This window comes from Megalops cyprinoides, chromosome 4 (assembly GCF_013368585.1).
Source record: "Megalops cyprinoides isolate fMegCyp1 chromosome 4, fMegCyp1.pri, whole genome shotgun sequence".
Classification (NCBI taxonomy): domain Eukaryota; kingdom Metazoa; phylum Chordata; class Actinopteri; order Elopiformes; family Megalopidae; genus Megalops; species Megalops cyprinoides.
The window spans coordinates 32,755,051-32,779,771 of NC_050586.1; the positions used below are offsets into that span (position 1 = coordinate 32,755,051).

The 24,721-nt window shown below is 43.4% G+C and overlaps 2 protein-coding genes across 8 annotated transcripts in view; one reads left to right on the plus strand and one right to left on the minus strand.

The window, feature by feature from the left end:
• Window positions 1-9,666, minus strand: part of mctp1a (multiple C2 domains, transmembrane 1a) — a 154,593-nt gene extending 144,927 nt beyond the window's left edge. For all 7 annotated transcript variants that reach the window (XM_036527391.1, XM_036527387.1, XM_036527386.1 and 4 more), the window contains exon 1: window positions 8,856-9,666. In XM_036527391.1, coding sequence (XP_036383284.1) covers window positions 8,856-9,371 — 516 coding nt within the window. In that variant the 5' untranslated portion in view covers window positions 9,372-9,666. The remainder of the gene's footprint in view (window positions 1-8,855) is intronic.
• Window positions 9,667-14,305: 4,639 nt separating this feature from the next.
• Window positions 14,306-24,436, plus strand: fam81b (family with sequence similarity 81 member B). The gene is made up of 8 exons (XM_036526819.1): window positions 14,306-14,319; window positions 16,592-16,799; window positions 17,516-17,634; window positions 18,994-19,123; window positions 20,146-20,252; window positions 21,744-21,879; window positions 22,718-22,913; window positions 24,303-24,436. Exons 1-8 carry the CDS (start codon window positions 14,306-14,308, stop codon window positions 24,434-24,436), a joined length of 1,044 nt encoding a protein of 347 aa, XP_036382712.1.
• Window positions 24,437-24,721: the final 285 nt, after the last annotated feature.

Here is a 24,721-nt window from a genome sequence, read left to right on the forward strand (position 1 = left end):
CTGATGAGGCATCACGGGAACACAGGGGTAAAGGGTGAAATGAGAGGAAACCTAAGACTGTACACCTGCAGCAGCCGCCGGCCAGGTGCACAGTGAGGAAAAAGACCCACATGGAAATCAGAGCGGGGGGGGGGGGGGTTCATCATATTCATCAGCCTCCGTCTCCAGATCAGCATCAGCTTTTCTGAAGCATTGCTGCTGTCAGGATAAGGGTAGGGTTATCCGATTCCAGATCAGTTTTTTTTTTTGAGTCCCTGAACCATGCTGTCCAGATTAAAGTGGCTCTCTCGCTTCTGCTCTGTACGGTGTCCGTCTGTTCCACCTTACCACCAGCAGGTGGGGCCACATCTGCTGTTACTCAGCTGACCGCCTCATCGCTTGCCAAGTGCATTGCCTACATGCTGAAGTGGCAGGTATTGAAAAGTCACAGCTTGTACAGTTTACCCTGTCCTCCACATGCCTTACACATTCAACTCTCCCTCATACAGCGCATTAACCACAATATACTGCGTACTGATAATAAGTGTGAAGTGTGCCCTGCTCACAATAAGTACCACTGGCACACTTAATACATTTACCAATGCAAAGAGCGCCCATATGCAAAATTACACATATTTACAGGAATGTTGCTAAACTGTAGATGTGAGAACTGATATTTTCTTTGAATGCTTCTGCTCACTGTCCACTCCATGATCTAATGCTATAAGCAATTCAAGCTGTAAAGATAAATTCACAATACCACTTGATAATGATATCAACAAGACACAAAAATCACAACTACACATCAACAGTACTCTTAAAACTCTACTGAAGATAAAGCCCCTTTGACTGGCCAGTCAGAAATCAATATGTAATACACACCAAATTATTGCTACCCATTTCCAGTGTTAAAAGGAATTACATAATTTCTGGTCTAGTTAAATAAATCATGGAATGAGCCGTGATTTCAGCAGCACGATGTGCATCATGTAATCTACGCCCCCTGCCGTGAACGAGGTTTAATTATGGGTTATCAGCACGCCGCAGTTTAAGCAGTCGTAGCCAACAGAACAGCGAATCCCACTGAAAGACTGTAATTTTGAACCCCGTCCTGATTACTCCGACTGAAGCGACAGAGACAGTTCCGACAGCTTCTCAGCCGGTGTCTTCATTGCGCCATTGGGCCTGCGGATGCTCAGTCCTTCTGCGGTTCGTTGCCATGCGATGCAACGCTCAGAACACATGACTCGACAACTTTTTGTTCCGCCGAAGAGACCTCAGGAGAGACACGAGCGTGGTCAAATGTTACATTACAGGATGTCTATGTATGTATGTAGATAACACAGTCTGAGTCAGTACACACACACACACTTGTGCTTACTCAAGAACTTGCATCACCTGATCCAATTCAGCCACAGTTGGGTCCCTGCTCTGATAGACAAAGGTCATGCCCCAAACTGAACTGTCATAGTACAGTGACTGAAAAAGAAGGATGCATCGACTGAACAATATTGTGGTGTCTTCTGGAGTTTGTATACAAATATGAGCAGCTAGGTATCACATTTAAATATCAAATTTGTTTTCAACTTGTCTTAGGTATTACATACAGATCATTTGATGTCACGTAAGTTAATTTTAGTGGTCATAGTGTTTATAAGAACAAATATCAATATACTGTATGTAGCTAGCTAGTTAGCCTAGCCTAGGAAAGCTTTGCAGCTAAGGTGAGAGTTTGTTGCAATATAAATTTGCCAGAGGTGTGCTCACAATTGATGCATGCTGTACACCAGCACACTTATTGATACGTCCCCTTAGTAGAGAGTCCATACAATGCAACAGAGTAGTATTTAATATGCAATATTTAATATTGCATATTCTTTGAAACTAGGCTAGGCTAACTAGCTAGCTACTAGCTAGCTTCTTTGAAACAAAATATGACTACTCCCTGCAATCACAACCAAGCTTCTTCAGATATCACAGATGCCTGGAGCTAAGAGAACTGTCACTTGATTTTGTAAGTACTACAGAACCCCAAATCAATACAGTGTCTCTGAACAGCAGCCAAAGGACTTAGCCATCGCTGCACCTGTAAAAACACTGCTGTAGAGATGATGACAGCATCCATGCTTCCTGTTAACCAAGGTCACATGGTATAAGCACATTTAAAACCAGCCAAACCCAGCAACCCTCTAACTGCAGAGCAACAGAACCACAAGAAGGGGTTTCAGAGGACCAGTGACCAAAGACAACTCCCAGCTTACACTGTGGTTACACTTCCTGAGAACAAAGAGTGCAAACAACTTTTCCTGTTGGTTGACACTCTGCAGCCTGGCTACAATACCTAACTTCTGACTATTTTAATAGCAAGCAATAGAATTGCCTCGCTGATATTGTTCCTGAATTTACTGCTCTTGAGTTTGAAATAACAATAAACAAGTGTGTCCACTCTTTTATCTTCCCATCTCACAATTCGCTGACAGTAAACATGATCAATATCACCACTGGAAAACCTGACAGCAGTTGCACGTCTGCACAAAGTGTTCACGGCTGCATCGTGCTCTCCCCCAGAACGTGCAGTTGGCATCCTCCGCCACGCTGAATCACACCAGCCTTATGCAAATCCCTTCCCTGCTTTGTCCAGCACACGCTGCGATAAAATTTCCCAGAGTTCAGAGGGAGAAACATTTTTCCCCATTAGCGACAGGCCTTTCCGCTCTCTTTAATTAACGGAAGGGGGATTTATGGACCCTGCCACAGCACCACAGTGCTTTCCTCATTTTCAGATTGCACTTCCTCACCAAGACCCTCCTGATTGAGGACCACCAATAGAACATTCGTGAACGCAAGCATCGAGAGAGAGAGAGAGAGAGAGAGAGAGAGAGAGAGAGTTATGAGTTATGGCTTGTCAGAAAACATCCTACTGAGAGTGCGCCAGAGCACACTCGTTCACTGATACTGGTCAACTTTGCAGAACCGTTAGGCAATTACCTGCTGCCGCACGATTTCGCCACGTCTGTAAAAAGCTGACACCCAGAAAACCCCATCTGAAACCTTGCTCACAAAATGATCCAATCTCAACCAGTCCTCACTGGGACCCTCACTTAGACCTTAGATAAGAGCCTTGAGAAGGGTCTGCAAGCACACATTATCTTCTAGGTGGGAGGAGACTGATGGTGTTTCCTGGCTTGTTCCCTAGGGATACTGGTGCTTTTGCCTACAACCATCAGGCTGAAAGTATATTAGATAACCAAACACCACTGGAAAAATGGACTCCAATTCCACTAACTGAGCATGTGTTTTTATGTTTTATGTTATCTAAAAATGGACTTCATGTTATTGTTGCCCTGCCATTTTAAATGGCTACAGTTGAGTGGTAAATGTGGCTATACGTTTATGGTCATTCAGTTTCAACTGAATGTGGCAATGTGGCATATGTAACTGTAGATATTCTCTATGCAAACTTCCCCTTTTTAATGTCATTCACCTTTTCAGTCTTTTCACAGCACATCTTAAATGCTGCTCTCTACAGCGTCCTCTGTAGCAGAGGTATCTAAGGGAGCCATGCTAAATTAACTGTGACTGATTGCTCGCAGGGCTAAACAATCTGATAACGCTTCATTCCAATAAGAAAGGGAAGGCAATTGCAATAGACTTGGCCACAGACTCACTCACTGATCAGAATCTCAGTCCTCCTTCACTTTAATGTCTGTATGAAAGCGATAAAAGGACATAAAAGCCTATCATCCCTATGCAGTGAAACTTTGCCCCGTACAGGAAATATGTAGTGCTAAACTCTAATCCAGTCTATTCCTTGGCTTCCATCCGCTGTCCAGTGTGGCTAAATGCAAATCCACTGGATAAAATACACATTTCAATTAATTTACATACATCACAGGGACGATGCTGAGTGAAGCAATTGTGTATGAACAGAGAGGATAAGATAGATAATAGATAATATTCTAAGTAGCTGTATGGGGCCTATACTGGGTGTTTTTGTATTCATTAAAACAAAGAATGGGAACTAGGAGATTTCAGGATGTAAAGGAATGATTCCTCCATAAGCCGGTTTTTCTTTGCCTCTGGGTTCCCTTTATTCTACCATTTTATGACAGATTCTCCCTTGCACAGAAAATGTGAAGAAAGACAGCTTTGAGCTTCCAAAAAAGATTAGCGCCACGGTGTGTCTGATAAGGCAAGGCATTCAGAAAGACCACAGGCCAAGCACAGCACTCGGGAGGCTGGACCCAGTAACGGATACAGGGCTGGGTATGTGCCTCAGTGATTTTGAAGCAAAAAGAGATCAAAGAGCTCTGGATCTGTCATCCAACTGAAGAAAGAGGAGGCTGTCAACGCTTCCAGACCGAAGACTAGCCGGTGCTCCTTACAGTACTCCTGCTCTTGAATGCAAGACACGGACCGTATCGATTTCCAGGACAAGTAATGCATAATCGCGTGTCTCTGACATTGTATTCTGCTGCCGCAGGTAAACATTTCCACGTCGCTGACAGGGAAGAGAATTTCACACAGCGCGGCCCCCTTACCAAAGTGACACATCCTTTCTTAAAAACAGTCTCCTTTTTCTCTCAGAACAGGTAATATATCTTCCCTGGAATACATTCCATCTAAGTTGTGTGAAACCTCTGAGCCCAAGTGCTTGCGAGAGGGAGATTTTGATCTACAGTTGAAGCCAATTGCCTCAAAGGTTAAGTTATGCAGGTGGGTGTCCCCCAGAAAGGCCTTGTTGCCGATGTTGGGTGGATAAAGGGAGAGGAGCTGGCTTTAAAGCCAAACTCCTGCCCCCGTACCCCAGGTGGGAGGACTGACTGACTGACATCACAATGCGTGGAGATGACTGGCTGTCTGCTGCCGGTGATATGAAAGACCCTTCGCTGGACCCTTTGATGTGTGGGCGATAGCAGGTGCCAGTCAAAGGCCCATCTGTGCCCAGATAGAGACAAAATGAATTATGGGACAGAATTCTTCCATACATTTCATTGCATCAAAAGTAATAGTTATAAATTCTGACATGACAGGAATTTTTTTTTTAGGATTCTCAATGTTCTTTCCAGAAGACTCTTTGGCTTCTGAACGCATCGTTTCTCCCTTAATTACCATCAAGAGAATTTGCCAATCAAGGCGTCAAGGCGGCCCCGATGGCTGGATGAAGCCTCGCTTTGCAACCTCAATTTCCTCCCTGCGACCCATATAACCGCGCTCGAGAGGCCCAGCTGCTCCGCTTCCCCCAACTGGCCTGACACAGATCGCCAAGTTCGACTGGATCTGAAGCCTGAAATCCACCGGCTGGATTTGAAAACCCAAAAGGGAAAATTCACTTGCCGGGGGGCGGGGGGGATTTTAACTGAGGGGGGAAGCATGGAGTGCTACTGTAGCCTCAACAGGTACAGGCCGACCGAGAACGAACGGGCTGGCCAAGACCTCAATTATTAGGTGCCATTAACAACCATCAGACTGTAAGTCAGAGGAGATGAGGCCATTTGGGGTTGAGAAGTGGTCGTGAAAGCTGCACCTGAACCCTTGTGTGTTACACCCTTCCAACCCCTCAGAAATCGCAGCAGGGTCCTGTACGGCAATGCAGAGAAGTCATTACCATCTGCAAGAAAAATAAACAAGCCTGTTTCTACTTCACAGTGTTGTCTGGGGATAGTTTCTCTTCCCTGTATTACTAAATATTTCAAAGGCCCCACATTCAGGAAGCACCGCTGATAGCTTCAGAAATCAGACCCAGCAGAAGCCCACGCTGTGAGAGCAGAACGCCACCAGCGAGGGAGTTTAATAATGGATTGATCCAGAGAGCTGCCCTCGGATCAGGCTCTGCTCTATTCACCGAGTATGGCCCACATTGTTGCTCTCAATCATCTCAGAGCACATCTGATGACGGACATCAAGCAGCGAGTTCATCTCCTACAATGTGTGGACAGAGGCCTTGTTTTTGTTAGCTCGTGTGTGGCTCCATTTTATCCAAGTCAATCAAGAGGGCAGTCAAAGGAGCGCCTTCCCAAAGGAGCTGCCTACCCATTACTCAATCTGACCAAATGGGGCTGAAGTAGGTCAGGATGAGAAGGGAGGAGAGGGGGCCGACTTATTACCTCCACAGTAAACAAGCAAGGAAAATGTGCTTTTTCTGAGAGAAAACATAATTTTACTTCTCTAAGCCTTTTGAGACAGCCCCACAGAACTTTCGGCCAATGGTAAAAGTGTAGGTTGATTCTTATAAAAAGCCCTTCCTTTCCAACAGATTTATGCCAGCAACCAAACTATCAGCATAAATTAAAAATGTGCATCTGTTTTGCGCATCATGGAGATAGGCCACTAATTCTCATTAAATATTGTGGTGTGTTTAATAATAAATCAATCCAATCAGTAGCTGTTCTTAGCAAGCTACAAACAACAGAACTACATACACTGAGGCTTTAGCTCTTCATGTTTCAGTTTTTCAGTTAACACAAAAGCATGAAACAAAAATAGAGCCACTTCTTACATATTGCACAAACATGTAGCGAGAAATGACAGGCAGCTAGCCGGCTGCACTGTTTATTCATAGTTATTTTTAATTGGAAGCCTTTTGTCTAAATTTACACAGAAAAACTGCTGTTAGAAAAACAGCAAGGCTAACTCACCATTAAATTAGCCTCCATTTTTCATGCTCAAGTACTCAATGATCATTAACATTACTGATCACTGATATGGATCAAATAAAAATAAATTACACTGCAACATGCAGCCTATGCAGCAAGGTAGGCTGCACTGATACGTTGAAATAGTAAAATAATCTACAGCCTTTGCCGTTACCAAGTTGGCCCACTACAGCTCTGGTGTAGCTGTGCTTGAATAACTGACACAAAGCTTGAAAGACAAAATATATGTGACCCATATTAGTCACAGTTTAGCAATTTCTTTCTTGTTTAAATAATGCTCAGACACATCTCCTGGGAAATTATTCTGCCGAGGGATATGGAAAAACGATTAATGCCAAAAAGTTGTCAACGAACGAGCCAGACTTGAGCAGTTTAGTTCTTATCATACAAAAAACATTTCATAGGATTTACTATTTTATTTTATTTTATTTGAATTGCAACCAATAAATCTGCATATCTATATTAAATAGAGTAGGCATGTCTCAAGTATTTAAGTACTCAGTACCAAATATTTAAAAAATAGGAGCATCTGGGAGGTGATCATCTCCTTGGACACTTAGCTCTTTCAGAAATGAACTTGAATTGCTATGTTTGCCAGAATTAAAATTCCAAAACAGGCAGATGTCATTTTTCTGGCAAAGCTCATTACTGTCTATCGAAATCATTTTACATTTCTATGTACCCTCATCACAAATGGAATCTAAAAATGGGGCAATAAATGTCATGGTTAGCAATAAGGAGCTCATTTCTATTGGCAGAGACTCTGAACAAACAATGTTTTGGCATAATTTGGAAGACAGGCCCTTGCAGTATCCCCTCCGATCTTTAAATTTTAGGCACTGCATCCCCACAGCTTGTTTTTTCATTGGTTTTTCCACACCCCTGGTCATTATGAGTCAAATATGGTCCTACAGATGACATTGGTGTTTCCATGGAGCCAAGGGCGTGCATCTCATAAACTCAAGCTCAGTTCACATGGGATCATCTAGTAAATGACAGTCAGTCAACAGATCTGTGTGAGAGGAGCGCATGAATCGGCACATTTTTGCCAGAATCTCTTATCCAGGGAAGCCCTACAGTAACCCGAACACTGATCTCTTTAACTGGCCTTCGTGCATTCAGGATAAGACTACACAAGACAAACAGCTCACATGAAACAGCCAGGAGGCCAATGGCAGAAGGATGTTACTTAAGAGCACGGTTTGTAGTTCCTCTTTTTGCTATCAATGGGCGCATCTCCAGTGGCAAGATCTGGCTGAGAGATGTAGTGAAGCAGAGGTTTACTTCCACCTTTTTTTTCACCCATGCTAAAAAGCAGATGGGATTGATGTAAAATGGGAGGGGAGAGTGAGTGTGTTCTTTTGAGCAACCCTGGACAACTTCAGCTGTGTGACATCAGCACCACACTATGGTCACTGCACTGCAATCCCTCCAAGCCTCTCTATGAATAACACTCATTACAGGATGGTCTCCATTTAAAAGGAACCCACTGGGAATTATGGGTAAAGTTTATATTCTCAGCAATCGACAATGCCGAAGCAATCAATGGAAATTCTTCGCAGACTACCCACCGTTTTAGGCAGCTTCTCACCGTTAGCCACAGAATAAATGTCACCTGCCACCTCATCATCATTTGCAAGCCCCGTTATTTTGTATGTATAACAACCGGCGAGTCAGCCCTTGATCTTTCATAACTTAACTGTTGTTCTACATAGAGTATACGTTACAGTAGATTATGGTTTTGCTCCGTGTGACCCTCATACTGTGCACTTAAATACAGGGCTTATATTCCATACATAGAGAAAGGGTGGCGACAGATATTTACCTTAAAAAGAGGTAAAATGAAGTTTTAACAGTACCGTAGAACAAGTATCGCCATCTACCGTAATGGAACTATGCGACCCATGCGTACATGTGAAACTGAAATGATGGTTTTTCATCTTTTTCTCATCCCACCCATTTGTACACTCAAGGTATCACTCTTATTCACGCCGGCGAACGGTAACAAGGATAAGTGGTACTTATAGTAGAAGTACTTAAATATAGATGACAATTTAAGTACAGTCGGACATGAGCATGCTGATCACATGATTATTACTAGGATGCCACAGGCGGCTTGCCATCCCAAATTTCAACCGACTGTATTTTGGTTTTCGTATTATATAGCGCTTAGAAGTTATGCTTTCCATTTTTTCAAAGTGAAATTATTTCTTTACTCACGGAATCGCTGGCGTTCTTACGCAGCTGTTCCTCTGGGTCACCGACGGCAGAGTCACCCACGACTAGTTTCTCAAAGCAAGCCGACCCCAAAGAGGAGCTTTTCTGGTGGGACAACACCAGATGAGACACCGTGAGCTTTGGGCTTCCGTGTCCCGGCAGCTCAGACGTGAAAGTCGCTTCTTCATTTGCGGTTACTAGCTGTTGCAGCCCTTGCCCTTGACTGGAGATGGGGACCGGTTTACCGCAGAGGGACTTATCGCCGTCCAGAGGCACGGGGGCAGAGCAGCAAAGATTGGGCTGGGATGACGAAAAGACGCGGTCCAAAACCTGTTTCTTTTTCTTCCTAAACATCCAAATTCCCGTCTCCTTTTTCCCGTCCGCGCTGCGACGTTCCGAGCCCAGTCTGGGGCTTAAGAACGGCTTGGTTTTCTCTTGAAAATTCTTCCACATCCTTTTCTGATAGGACAGCGCTTCTTGCTCTTTCGCATTATTGCCATCTTTAGGTTTTTCCTCCATAGCCCCCAAACAGCAGCCTGCCAGTCTGTTAAGCGCACGGCACTATGACTGACACTGTGAAGTGGAGCAGCGTACGGATCGATTCACAGACCCAAGAAGTAGTTCAAGACGAAAAGGCGGGGGTGTGTTCTCTTGTGTGTCCCGTTTGCGCCTCAGTTTTGCGACCCCAGACCGAAATGTTGATTTCGCGATTAAGCACCGTATTCACTGACCACAGGAAAATATTTTAAATGACGTGTGACTAGGTCGTAGCTAATTAGCGAGGTTGAGAAACATGCATCAGTACGCACCTCATTATTTCCCCCCCAAATAACAGCGTTCAGTTTTCAAACTATAACATGTGACATGACACCATTTTTAAGTAAATTACGATATTTGGGGACCGGTAGCATCAATGAACCTTAAGCAAGGCCATCAGTAGATCTAATCCTGTACGGTTAATTAAACTATACATATTGTAATGCGTAAAGTTGATAGATCAGATATATATTATATATCTCCAAATATAGAACAATGTCGCTTATTATCTGTGCGTTTTGTTTACGCACCACGCAGGCAGGCTTCACGTAGTTAACACTTGATGTTGTAGCTTGCTCAAAGTTAGACCTGTCTTGGACGAGGCAAGAGCATCCTTTAACTCCCCATCCGTTTTTAATGCTTTGGCGCGCCTCCCTCTGGACTACCTTTGCAACGATTCAATTCAATTCAATTCAATTTTATTTGTATAGCGCTATTTACAACACAAGTTGTCACAAAGCAGCTGTACATTGTTCCCAGGCCTGAGATCCCCTGAGAGCAAGCCTAAGGCAACAGTGGCAAGGAAAAACTCCCAATCAGGAAGAAACCTTGAGCAGAAACCGGGCTCAGAAGGGGAGCCCATCTGCTTCTGGCCGACAACGAGAGAAACATAATGCATTCCTGAATTTCAATAGCGTAAAACGAAATAGTCTAAATTTAAAAATCAAACAAAACAGAACAAAAGTATCGCTTCTGCTAGCGCATGCAAGGAATTAATGAGCGTGTGTTTGTCTGTGCGCTCGTATATTAGTATTGCATTTCTTTCGAACTGAAAACCGTGAGGTGAGAGGACCAATGCTGAAGCGTTTGAAGCCAGACACCAACGAAGTTAATGATTCAATGAAAGTCATGCCACTGTCACTGAAACAATTCAACAGCAATTTTTGCAGGCTTCTTAATAATTATGTAAGTCAAGTCGTCGTAGGTAAGCAATCCAAAACATCACGTTGTGTAATCTCAGTCAGAGGTTTATATACAGTTAGTTTACAACTGAAACAAGCATGTTTCAGTTGTACGTGCACGCACACACGCACATACACACACACACACACACACACACACACACACACACACACACACACACACACACAGAGGCCCCTTCATCCCTGTAATGTGTTTACAGTAGCGTCGTTCCCACCTATCTGCTACTGTACGGCCTGTCAACAGTTTACCAATGTTGCGATTTGTTTTCTTTGTTTTATCAATAGCTCCCATGGTTCAGTGCATCATGAATAGAAAACAATGGTAGTGATATAAAATCTATAGCAGATTAAACAAATCTAATATTTAATGCAATGTCATCAGTGTATTTCAGATATTATCACTGGTCTGATAGTATCTCCTTGAACTGTAGATAACTAAACTCATTTAATATCACTTGAGATGAAAGTGTTTTTTTTTTTTTAAATCCACCTGAGCATGAATGCCATTGGCACTCACTTACCTTTAGAACAATTTAAACCACAATTATCTCTGATTTTGGGATTACCAGTGTTAAAATTACATTTTAATGGTCGATATTCAATAATCATAACAAGGTAATTATTTTTGCTATCACAGAAATGAAAACTGGCCATAAGGTCATAACCTCTGTATGAATGAGTCATTGTGCATTAAAATTTAGTGGCCTTGTAGTTAGAGTGCCTGCCCAAGGTCCAGAGGTGTAAGTGAATATGTGGTCGTGTCATATCTCATAACTCAGGTTAATAATAAAGGTGATCCGAAAGTCATTTTTCAGAGCAGTAGACGTGACAGGAATCTACGCGGGGGAGCGGGGATAGGGGGTAGGGGGCAAGTACATTGCCAACTGTACACTCACATTTGGAGTGGCTAATTGTGTGTGAAAAGCAAGAACGGCAGTAACTCTCTGCTGCATGAAAGAGGTCTCTCTGCCACTTTGCACCTCTTCAGTGAAGGAAACAAAACCTGGCTGGAGGCACAAGTGTCCCAAACAAACACCACCTGACCTCAAATATTCTGGACATAATAATTCGAATGACAGACACTGAAGGGACCCAGTCTCACCTCGTGACAGTTCGATAGCTTTATGCGTGCTGCTTCTGTTCCCTGAAAAAATTCTGAAACGATCAAGACAGAGTGTTAAGTATCTCTGATGGCATCAGAAGACTTCACAGTTTTCCATTCTTAGTGTTTTTGTTAAATCAAACCCACAAAGAAGCAAAGTGATGCTACTCCTACTCAGGGGATAGGAGGTACAGTCCTTCCAATACTACAGGAATCTTACAATTTCCCTTAAATTTAATATTTCCTATTTTTAACAATGATTTTTTTTTAAGTCATCCTAGGGAGTACCACCAGCAAACAGCTGTCTCCAGTACTTTACACATATCCAAATTCACTAAAGGTGGTTGATTGAGGTAAAAAAAAAATGTTAACCAATCAAAAAGCTCCATGTCAAATAATGATGCCTCTACTCATATTCCTGAAATCCAATGCATAACAACACTGCAAATTACCATATGCCCTCTGGGTTTTGTGTCTGTGTCGGGCCTGGGTTGACCTGGTTATCTGCTGAACATAAATAATCCAGTCTGTGAGAACATATGCCAGGCACCACTATCACTTCTGCGGCTGCAGATTGAACCTAAAGTTAATAGAAAATTGGCATTGAAAACAGGCAAACAGAAAAGCAATCATTTTAACATAGTTCCGGTCATCATTTCGCTACCAAATGACAATGAATTCTAACTGGAGGGTCGTGACCTCTGTGTTAACAATGTTTTGTTTATTACTATTCAGCGGCCTTGCAGCTCCCACACCCCTGCATATCTTGTCCAGGGGGCAGGCTCATTTAGGTGCCTGATTCACGGCTCAGCTACCGGATAAGCTCCATCCGATTACGAGCTGTCAAGGTTTGAATTTGCTGCCAAGTATTTCCCTCCAAACCCTCACGGAACTGTGCTCTCTGTGTGGATATAACTCTCAAGGAAGGTCGTGTAGTCTTAGCGTTGCATGAAGGTTGCTTCCTAGAAGGGACAGTTCAGTCAAAAAAAGTTAACCAGAGAACTGATAACCAACCCACCCACCCACCCACCCCACAACACACACACACACACACACACACACACACACACACACACACACACACACACACACTGACCAGTGTGTGATGTTCCTTCATGCACTCGACACAATACAGTCAGAAATGTAAACATTGATCCAATACAACTTGTGCCATATGCATATTAGGAATTGATTTTTAATGTTTTTACAGCTGTGAGCATAATGTCCAACTAAATCTCAGAGCTGCAGCTTTAAGGTAAGACACACCTCAGTGCCACAGTGATGAGTACAGGAAGAGAAGTGATGTATCAAAGGTGGAGTGGTCTGACGTTTGATTCTACAGGGTACCTGTCTCCAAGATTATACAATTATCAGCCTGGAAGCCGGGTCTCTGCAGATGTCTGCGTAGCATGTGCAGAGACTTTGATAGATTGGACGCCTTTTTGCCTCAGTCTCAGAAAACCATAACCAAGTTAAAGCTTGGAGAAAAAGAACTGGTTTAGTATGCTTTCATTTGCAGGCACTTATAGAAAACTGTGAACTCACACACAAGGTATCTTATACTCATCACTCAGATATGACATTTTATTCATTGCAGCACTGCATTGTTTTGGTTACAAATTTGTTTTATTTTTGTAAATGTAATACGTAAAGTTTTTGTTGTTATAATAGACCTAATGCTAATCCTAAACAAAGGAATTATTTCCATTCCATACAGATGAGACCAACTGAATTTTTGGCTCTCTCATTCTCAGCTAAATGCAGTGTTTCGGTATTGTGCATACACAAGGGACTGATTGGTTGAATAAACGAAGAGTGACATGGTAATATACTGAGGATCCCCCCTCTAAAGCCTTTGAACGCACCATTCACTTGGCACTGCCACAAACATTTGCAGAGGGCTGAGGAGAGAGGACATTTTCACATTATAAAGGACTATGAAATCACTGCACACGTAAATGGATGGAGAGCTGGCAGCTTCCCAAAGTGAACCGATGCGTGCTGACACAGTAGTCCTAACTGTGCAGGCAGCCCAGAATCCTTGCGTGAGGAGTGGTGGCAGGCAGAATAGATTGGTTACATTATTTTGCTGCTAAACAGACTCCCTAATCCACATTCATTTTACACATTCCCCATTAATAGGATTAATTAGGTAGGTAGATACTGGAGCAGCTCTGTTTAAGGAGCTGACGGTAACCAAAAGAGTGTCTTAATCCATTGAAAGTTAAAAGAACACACCTGTGGTTGTAAATTCACTGCCACACCACCACACATTAGTGTCATATTAAGATTAGAGATAGTTTTTATGGGGATTTTAGCATTATTTTTTGAACAAACATGAAACTAAAGTGAAGGCCTAACGAAAACATTAATTGCCTTACAAACATGTATGTGAAGCACAATGATTCAATCTCAGCTGTTTTGCTCATCAAATTCAACTGGAGCTGATTGTCTGTGTCTTTCTTTAAGAAAAGAAAGACAATTAAAATTCTGTGCAATGTGCAGTTAAGTATCCTGTTGGATTCAGACAGGCTTTTATGTGGATTAAATTGGAGGAATTCATTTGGCTACAGTAAATACTTGTATTTAATGGCTGTGTTATCGATTTGAGCATGAGGAGGCCTGGGTGAGTTCTTTCAGGAGAAATAACCTGTAGGCAGTAGCAATGGAAGCAGATAGAAGCTTTACTATGCTTGTCTGTGTGTTTATTTTTAATACCTCCTCTTTGGGGGTCAATAGTGGTAAATGGCTAGTTGATTCACACGAACATTACTTTGGGGCTAAAGTTCAAAACTACTGAAATTCACTCTCACCACTGGGATCAGAAAGGGTTTTGCATTTTCCTAAAAGTGCCATTAGCAGGGAATGTGTGTGCAGTCTGTTAGAGTCATGAAACCTGGTAGAACTTCAGCAGTTTCCTCAAGAGATTATCAAGGAGAAAGAGTGAGGGCAGGGTATATCTTCTAATGCATATTTCAACTGAGATAAGGACTCTGGGGATTGCTAGAACCCTAAGTAATTCACTCCATTGAACCATCGCCTCAAAAACACCAAATCAATGAGCAGATATTTTGCACATAAAACAGCTGTGAGCATTTCCTACTAATTGGAACGCGTCCAATAAAAATAGCTTGGCTTCAAACCCAAATGGATTCGAACTGTATTTAAAAGTGTGACTGAATAACTTTTCTTTGAATAATCTGCACTGTTATACTTAGAATAATCTCTTGCTCTTGTTGTTTTGTTGGTCATGGATTCAGTCACACCCCCATCCCCCTCCCCAGATTCAGTCTGACTCCTCTCTCACTCCCTCACCCTCTCTCTGTATATATGCTCTCCCTCCCCCTCACTCCCTCCTTCTGTCTCTCTATCTCTCTGCTGGATTGCCACGGTCCTCTGAACTGGTTTGAGCAACAGTAGTTCCTAGATATCAGATTACAAGGTCTGCACAGACAGACACACCCTATCCAGGGCTGTACAGAAGTAACCAGGTGACCATGACAAACAAATTCAGCCCTACATGCTGACAAGCAGTCAAGGGACCAACAGTATATAATATTTGTAAGTACAGAAATGTGAATTAAAAAACATATTTCAAGGGAGGAGGACTGTTTCTCCATGTGATAGTTTGTGTGAAATTGTTCCTCTTGTTGATGGTCATGCTTACAGAGTCGAGTTAAGTAAGGGAGAGGTGACTGCCTCTCATTAATGGTAACTTAAATTAATGGTAACTTTGTCATTAAAAAATTTAAATATTCATATTTAGCTTTACATTTTGCATTATTAAAATGAAATAGTTTAATATTAACATTTTTAATATTTAGTGTTTGATTAATAGGAAAGGATGACATAATACCAGAATTATATTTATAATTTGTATTAAAATACAACTGCAACAAATATGCACTTTTCTTGTCATTTAGTTTTAATGATATGTATGATTTCTAAATTTTGATGATAGAGTCTGAGAAACACATGACCAAATTAAAAAATGTTTTACATTGACAAAATCTCAATCTTGCCTGTGGTAGGGGACACAAGAGTGATATCGCCATCTGCTTTCACTGGAAATTTAAATGGTCCTGTCTAGCATGTGTATGATAAAAAGTATTTTGATGATGGTAATCTGCTCTCCTCTTTCTTTTTCAGAAAAGACCTGCTGCCAAGTTTACCAAGGGGAAATATGTCACAAGAAGCAATGTTACAGGTTTACCAACCCTCTGACAAGTATGTTAATTCTACAGTATGTCTGGATTCAAACATAAATGATTGATTCAGTATTAAAGTTTGTTTTGTTTTTATTTTCCAGTTTAAAAAACTTCTGAATCTTGCAAGTCCTTACATTCATCCTCCTTTTTATATAAAAAAAAAAAGAACAGCATTTTCGTAAACATCCAAGAGGGTGATACAACCAACATGGGCATCGGATCGATTCATAATCTTGTTTGCAGAAGTCCCGGGGGGTCAGGAACAAAAGCTTCCAAATGTCAGCAGTGGTTAATAGGAAAATGTAAAGACCGGTCCTTATTTTACCACTAATGTGGTTAAATGAATTAATCTGTCCTGTGCTAGTGTTCGATAGATTAGGATGTGTTAAGGCAGTAAGGGTTCCTCTCTCTGGTTCGTGTGCTTTTTCAGTTTCTGCTGATAATAATTCCATCTGTGGACAAAAAATTCTCATATGACTCACAGGGCAGAATTTTCATATAGCACTATGAATAAAAACATGAAATAAAGTCAAGTAGCACACCATAGACATACGAACCCTGTGTGAATTTAAAATATATAGAATTTTACTTCAAAATGACCACAGTCAGAATTTTAAAGTCAACAGGACTCATACTGGAGCTGGATATGGAGTGGTTATTTGTGTGCCTCCATCGTGCACTGTCACACAGGTCTGAGTTCCTGGAGGGCAGGCTGACCAATCAGGAGCGGACCCTGGGCATGCTGCTGGAACAGGCCTTCCGTATCAAAGAGGACGTCATCGCCAGCCTGCGCACCACCCAGGGCTCGGTCCAGACAGAGGCCTCGTCCCGCAGACTGCTGGAGAACCACATCCAGACCATCACCCAGATCGTCAAGCAGCTCAGCACTGACATCGAGGTGGGCCTAACCCTCACTGCTCTGGGATCAGTCTCTATGAACTCATCTGATTGGACGACACGGCACACAGCTGTATCCAGGTCTCCTTGTGTCTCGTTCCAGCCCTGGTCCTTTTTGTGCTGATAAGCAGAATTTAAACGATGTCCAATAAATGCCTGGCAGCGTGGGGACTGGCTGCCAATAGGACCATTTAGATGAATAAATATGTACAGTGATATAGGAACGGTGCATAAAAGGCAGATTAATTAAGTAAATCAATGCCAGTGACCGTATTTGCCAGAATGGCCTCTCATGGAGTGGTTTTCAAGAGTGTAATGAAATGAACGGGGCCTGGCAGAGCCTGGACACAATATATCTGTAATGGTGGTGGGTTGCTTTAGTCTTTCTCAATCCTAGTCAGACATTGAGTTGGCATAATTGAATGCTTTATCAAAAAATGAAAGCAAACGCCCTGGTACCCCTTTTAATTTGTCTGCACTGTGACACCTCCTTGACTGTCAGACTGGAAGGACTGAGCATTTCCTTCAGGATATGATAAACGGCGGTGGGGTAACAGCAGAGTGCTCACTGTCTCAGCGTCACCTGAGTTATAACTCTGGGATGGCACAGAGCTGAAATGAAGGTGACTGACAGGTCGTGTTGGTTTGTCAAGACAGGGATTAAGCCTGGTTTAACTGTGACCCCCCCATCCACACACACACACACATACACCTCAGGTACTGGAGAACCAGATCATCCAGAGGGACAGCGTCTCTTTGGGGACCAGTTTCGCTGTCCAGAGCCTGGATCAGAAGAACCTGGCGGGAATAGGAGACCTCCGGGGAAGGGTTGCCAGGTACCACAGAACTGCTGTCATTGAAATATCTGGTCCAGAACTAGTATATCCCTGCGCATCACCCAGAGCAGATTATTTCTTTGCAATGCAAAACATCACAGCATTCTACCACCTATCATTTGTCATCGGGAACCTGATTTCCATTGCTGTTGCATGGTGCATGGTACATGAATGTAAAGTAATGTAACATGTGGAAGATACTCTGGTAGCATTTTAAACTCAGCCTACGTCACATGCACCTGTGCATTTAATTCCATTTCGAGCAAACACCATTATGTTGAAAATGTTTTCAAAAACTCAGATTATGCCTCTCTGGGGGTCCATCCACTACCTCATGGCATCTTATTTCTTAATATAAAAGATGATGATTTGCCTGCTTGATCTGGCCGAGGAGATGGATCACTCTCATATTTAAGAAGGTCAGGCCACAGGTCAGTGCAGGGGCCCAGCCGCGATTACAGCACACCCTGTTGTGGGGATGGCAAGAAGGTCACAGCGGGGAGGGAGAGAATGTACTGTTCAGTCCCGGCATTGATTTACTATCAACCTCAAGGCATTTACTTACATTCTCCTCAGAGCAATTCATTCATTATTTTGGCATACTGGCATAGACTTTCTCCATAAAGACGCCAAGCAAGAGATACTGCCTCCGCTGCATCTGTACGCACACACCCACACAGACACACAAATGCGTGCACACACGCATGTGCACACATATGATCCTCAACACGCCCCATACGGAATTGATTCTTCCTGTGATTTATTCACCTTATATCTGCAGGACTGACTCACTTGCTTGTTGGTGTAACAAGCACAGTAATGGAGCTAAGAAATGATAAAACGAATCTAATTAAAACAAGAATCTTCTGTGACTGATAATCCCACACTGCCTGTGTGATGTAAAATATATCATACAAAACAACACCTTTGGGATGTGTGGTACACATACAGAATATGTGCATATGCATTCCCCCGTGGTCCAAGAGTACCTCTTTGTCAAAAAAAAAAAATTACACACAAATAATTTATGGCAGTATTTTTGAGGAGCAGCTCTCTGTTTATTGGCAACATATCTAATATCTAATGTGGAGATCTGTATCACCTGCATTATGTTTTATGGATTTATTGTTTGACGACCTGAAGAGTAATACTGGATAAACAATATGCAGATTGGTTTGCCATAGTGATCTTTGGAAATGTTTGACTTACGAGGCTCAAAGCTCACATTTCAGGAAAAAGGAGGGAGTGATATACTTATTTAGCATTCTGTTGACATCAGTACCACGTCTGCGTGGCATTAGAATGTGAGAGAGATGGACGCAGGAGGAACGTTCACACCCATCGTGGTGTGCTCCTTAGGTGCGACGCCAGCATCGCTAAGCTGTCCGGGGACGTGAGCGCCGGGGGAGCGGAGATCCGCAAACTCCAGCGGGAGATCCTGGAGGTCCGGTCGGGCGTGGAGCTGCAGTTGAGAGACATGGAGCTGCAGGTGGGTGGTTCTGCGGAACTGTGTCTGTGCTGCTCCCTCAGCAACCGTTCAGCTTTAAGGTCAGCCTTTGGCTTCGGGGTATAATGTGACCATCCTCATTAATTTGGGTTGATGATCGCGGCTGTAACACCTCACTGCTCTGTGGCCCATTAGCACTAATCCTTGGCTGCACTAATCCTTGGCCGGTCTTATTTAAAACAGTTTCATTTCCGAAATAATCCTCTACAGATCCATCTCTTATTTTATAGATAAATCTATAAAATATAGATATTTTATAGATAGATCTATAAAATATCTATATTTTATAGATAAGTCCATAAAATATTGATTTGATCAATCTATCTAGCCATGAATGTCAAGCAATGACACAATGTCACATTCACAACTCATTGCCACTGCCACAAAGTTCTGTCGTGACTGAAAACTGCATTCTACTTAAATTCAGCCACTACTCCCTGCTTGCTTCAATGAACTTCATTCAGCTCAAGGTTTCAGCAGCCATGATATAAAGATTGCTCCACTTAAAGATCCCCTCTTGACCACATCTCCCAGATTCCCAGAGCGTGGGAGTGCACTCATTGGTATCAGGCGGAGCACATATTGATTATAGTATAAAGCTGTCACGCTCCATTGTCTGGTGATTTCATATAGGCATGGGGCTGGCGTTCACAGTGCAGCATCTAAGCATCTAAGATCAGTAAGGGTTGCATCAAAATCTTTTTTTTTTCCCCTACGATAAGATCAAGGAAGGGGAGTTAGCTTTTAGGAGTAAACCTACCTGTCCCTGTCTTTTAAGTGTGAGACCTGTTTTATCAGGAATCAGTAACAGAGAGTTCATGTTTTGATACTTCATATTCAGACTCATATTTGAGAGAATGGTGGGGTTTAGACTCGTTGGGAGTGTTATTACTGTTATTCCAGTGACCAGTTCTGTCTCTCTCCCCCTCTCTTTCTTGATCATCTTCTCTCTCTCTACCTTGCCTCCTCTCTCCTTCACTCTCTGGCTTGCTGTCTTTGCTCAGCTATCCAAGGCACAGAGGAAGCTGGAAGCCACATTCCGAGAGCAGGACAGTGGCTTGAAGAACACGCAGGGAGACCTGCAGAGGGAAATCCAGCTCCTGGATGCCAAGTTGGTTCTCATATTTTCACAGGAAAACAAAACTCTTTAGCTGCGTATTAAATTGACCATGGGGTGTCACAGTTAGCACTCTGGACTCTGCAACTGACAGTAGTGGGGTCAAATCAAGGGTGGAGCACTGCTGGCTTACCTCTGAGTTTGGCACAGGCAAGATAAAGCTTAATTACTCAATGGGAACAGCTTAAAATTTGGACCAATATGAAAATTAATAAGATTAATCCTAAAGGATGAGTTGTATGTGGGCTGACAGCCAAAAATACAGTGAGATAAATGGTATTTGTGGTAATTAGTCTCGATCTGAAATAATGGCATAGATGTGGTAAAAAATACAATCTGACAATAGTACACATTGATAAACTTGAACTATATATACTATTGAATCCATGTTTGGATCATACATAGATACATACATACACACGGCGATATACATATAGATAGATGGATACAGATTATGTGTACGTTCATCACATTCTCATAGTGGTACATGTGGCCAGCCTGTGTATGTCTTCAATGTCGTATCAGAGAAAGCTGCACAGGGTCGCCCTCAGCAGGGCCCAGTTATATAACACCCATGACTGTGAGTCTGAACTGGGGCACATGCAGCAGTGACCCCACTCTGTGGAGGACGTGTCCATCTCAGACCGCAAGGCTTACGTCACATGCTGCAGCACGGGGTACGAGCACGACGTTACCATAGATACATAACTACTAGAACAATTCCACTTGATGGGAGCTGTGGTCCAGATCATGCAGGAGTTGCGTGGCCATGTTGGATAGGATCTCATCAGAAACTTCATACAGATTCATATGTATTTTGTTTATAGTCTAGCTGTGTTTGCTTTGTTAAACACCAGATACCTTTGCACCGTGTGCAAGTACATTCGATATGGCTCGGAGGTTAATATGGCTTTGCACAAATTGAATAGAGCTTTTGATTGATCTGGTAATTTTACGTCTATGCTCCTTACCAAAGGCCAATAACGGTATATTAATGTCCAGCAAAGCACTCCTCCTGGACCCACTAGGCCTGGCTAATTTGTAGGTCGGGCTATGGCTTTCTGTGCAGCCCACGCAAACAGCTTTCCATTATCCGTCACACTGTCCAGGGAGAGTGCTTTCACTGCCCATAAACAGGCTTCAGGGTGTGTTTCAGGTGAGTCTTTCACTTGCAAGAAACAGACTGCCACTTTCTCCAAATGAGAGGTCTTAGTCAAGACAGCTTCCAGTTTCAGAGGAGCTATAATGACACCGGGATCAGGGCAAGCGAAGAGTGTGGGATTGTTTGCTATGAAGGTCACACCAAAACAGAATGATTCTGAAGAATTAGTAAAACACAAGCTTTTCACTCTCTTCTCTCAGTATACAATACAGGGCTTGTGCTTTTGGGAGATAAAGGTTAAACAGGAGTGAATGGCATGTGTCTCTCAAGTGAGAACAAGTCATGGTGGTTTTGCGAATGTAACAATCTGGTGGTGACCCCAGGATGTCCAGTGGCTTGAAGGAGCTGGGCGATCAGACGGACAGGCTGAGGCAGTGGACGGAGCAGAAGCTGCGCAGCTCTGCGCAGACGCAGGCGCAGGGCAGTGAGCAGCTGCGCACCCTGCTGCAGAACGGAGTGGTGAGTGAAGCAGGGGAGAGGGGCAGGGATTGGGGAGGTGACTGGACTGTCACAGGAAACACCACAGACCTGTCTTGGTGACAGATCCCGGATGATTTCTCTCTTGAGCATGATTACAACATTCTGTCATGCTTCACCAGAGTAAATACATTTGGACTGGGAAATACACTACAGTTAAGCATCAACGATTATCTGCATCAACCATAGGTCACAGGTCTCTCCTGGATTTTCAGACAACACTTAGGCACACACCATTAGTAATCAGGACCTAGAAAGTGTAGCTTGAACCCACTGACTTTCAAATGAATGGTTGCTCAAACATGCCAAGTAGTACTTAAGTGCGTTTGGGTCTGCAGATTGTGACTATTTTGTTAACTTGTACCATCCAACAGGTCTATCACGATGCAATGAAAATCTGGGAATCATTCCTAGACTTAAAATATCAGGCCTTGTCAATATAACTGGCCAGCATCCTATTTAATGTGGGCGGCAGTATAGCATAGTGGTTAGGAGCAAGGCTCGTAAACGGGAAGGTTTCTGGTTCAATTCCCAGCCGGAGCACCGCTGCTGTACCCTTGGGCAAGGTACCTAACCCAGAATTGCCTAGGTAAATATCCACCTGTATAAATGGATAACACTGTAACCCATATAAATCGCTCTGGATAAGAGTGTCTGCTAAATGACAATAAAGTAAAGTAAAGTAATGTAATGTAATGTAATGCAGCAATAATCTCACAGCGCCCACTATGGATAATGTGCCTCTCTGCATGCTGCACACGACTACCTGCCACCGGAGTGGTTGCACTGGTTGACAGTAGTGACGGAACTGTGTCTACAGGAGGAGGCAGAGAGGAGGGTCCAGGAGCGGGCGGACCTCCTGACCGCGCGCCTGGAACGGGCAGAGGGGCAGCTGGAGAAGGAGCGCAAGGCCAACAGGGTGAAGCGCTCCGAGGACAAGCTGAGCGCCCGGATCAGCAGCCTGGAGAAGAGCCTCTGGGAGGAGCTGGAGCTGATCAAGAAGGAGTACCGCTCAGGTCAGTCTGGAACGGTCACGGTCATGATCACGGTCATGCCTGACAGATGACACTCGTACAGCTCCTTGTGAAAATAAAAAGAAAAGCGCTGTTCACATGGACAATATGAGTGCACATGTGGATTAACAGGTGTTTGCACAAGATGTAAGCAGTGTGCTTCTGAAAGTGAGGCCTTGATTAGTCTCATTTAAGATGAAGCAGGTAATGGATGCTGGCATAACTCCATTTAGGGCTCTTTTGATCCATGATGAGCTCAGTACTAAAGGAGGGAAGTTTTTGTCCTTCACCGTCCCACTAATCTCATCCCCTGTCCAAAATCCCTTACTGTTATTGCTGTTGTTTCTGGCTGCTCTGTACAGAAGTACTTACTGCAGCAGTAACGTCCATTAAGTGTACCTTACCATGATGGCCTTGTAAGTTGAGCTGGATAAGAGAGTCTGCCAAAGAAATGAATAACAATTATGATGAAAATGAAAACAAGCACATTACTCTTACCTGACTGCCTGTTCTGTAAAAGCTGAATTAATGCCACAACAGGTCGCAGACGCTAAAGGCAACAGACAAAACAAGGGCAGCTTCCAACGTGCCATCAAACACAGCTGCGGCAAAACATCATGACTTACCAAAGGGCTTTACAGAGAGGAGAGGAGAGGAGTCATGAGACCTCGACATTGTTCTTTTACCTAAGAACATGGGAAGTTTATTTACCCTATTTATAGGCCGTTCAGCCCAGCCAGGCACATCATTCTAGAGGAGCTACTGAAGGGTCTGTTTCCTGTGTTCATGTTTGATCCCTGCATTGAGCTCAGGCGCCCCAGTGAAAATGTGCATCTACTCCTACTCAACCTCCTGCTCCTATTCATATAGCAAAGGCGTTCTTGGACCACCAGAGTCATTAATGGTCACTGGGATCAATTCACACATAGTTGTGAGGTAAAGGTGAGGTAAACAAGGATGAAAAGGCTTAGATTGTGCACTCTCACCTATGAACCCCTTTGATCTCATTGAGCCACAGGATTTGCACAGCAAATTGTTTCCCTTGGCCTGAAACAGTAGATTACGGTTCTTTTCCAAAAGAGCCAACAATGGTGCTTCCTCCAGGACACTCTTGGAGGGCAATCTGACCCAACAGGCCCGGCTGAGAGCGGCCCGGTAAACAGAGTGGCAATAAATGCACAGCGAATCATCGCTGCGGCCATCCCAGGAGATGCGCAGAAATCACATCCTGCACCCTTTGTTCTGCCTTACGAGGGGACTCCTTGTCCCGATGCAACATCGACTATGCTGCTCGCGTGACGCACCAACTTGCAGAAAAGCAATTACCGGAGTATTGTACGGAGAACGATTGCGCAAACTCACAGCACGGTCACGCTCTCTTTCGCCGGACAGGGTTTCAATCGATCCATGATGCCATCGACTCCCTGCGGCAGATCAACGACACCAAGGCCCAGATTGACAAGGGGCAGCTCCAGAAGGACATCAGGCAAATTCGGAGGAAGATCGTGGGGCTGAAAGACTCGTGAGCTCTTCGATCGGTGGCCGATCGATCAAAGCGCTTGCGCACGGAGCCACCGCGGTCGTGCTTCACCCTCAGAAGCAACGCCAGACCTCAGGACAAATCAGACAGGCAGAAGCACTACTCACGTCGTGATTGAATTTTGAACTGACTCAATCTTTTTCAAATGCAGAAACACATTCTCCTCCTGCACCTCAGAATTTATGGACAAGTATCATAGTGAAACACTTGTTTTGGAAATCTTGCACTGTTTCTTCCACAGCTAGATTAAGGCTCTAGTCATCTGCACAAT

Coding starts and splice junctions, on each gene's coding strand:
- fam81b (XM_036526819.1), top strand. Junction 19,124..20,145: donor TGAGAGACATGGAGCTGCAG/GTGGGTGGTTCT, acceptor GTCTTTGCTCAG/CTATCCAAGGCACAGAGGAA. Junction 21,880..22,717: donor CCCTGCTGCAGAACGGAGTG/GTGAGTGAAGCA, acceptor CTGTGTCTACAG/GAGGAGGCAGAGAGGAGGGT.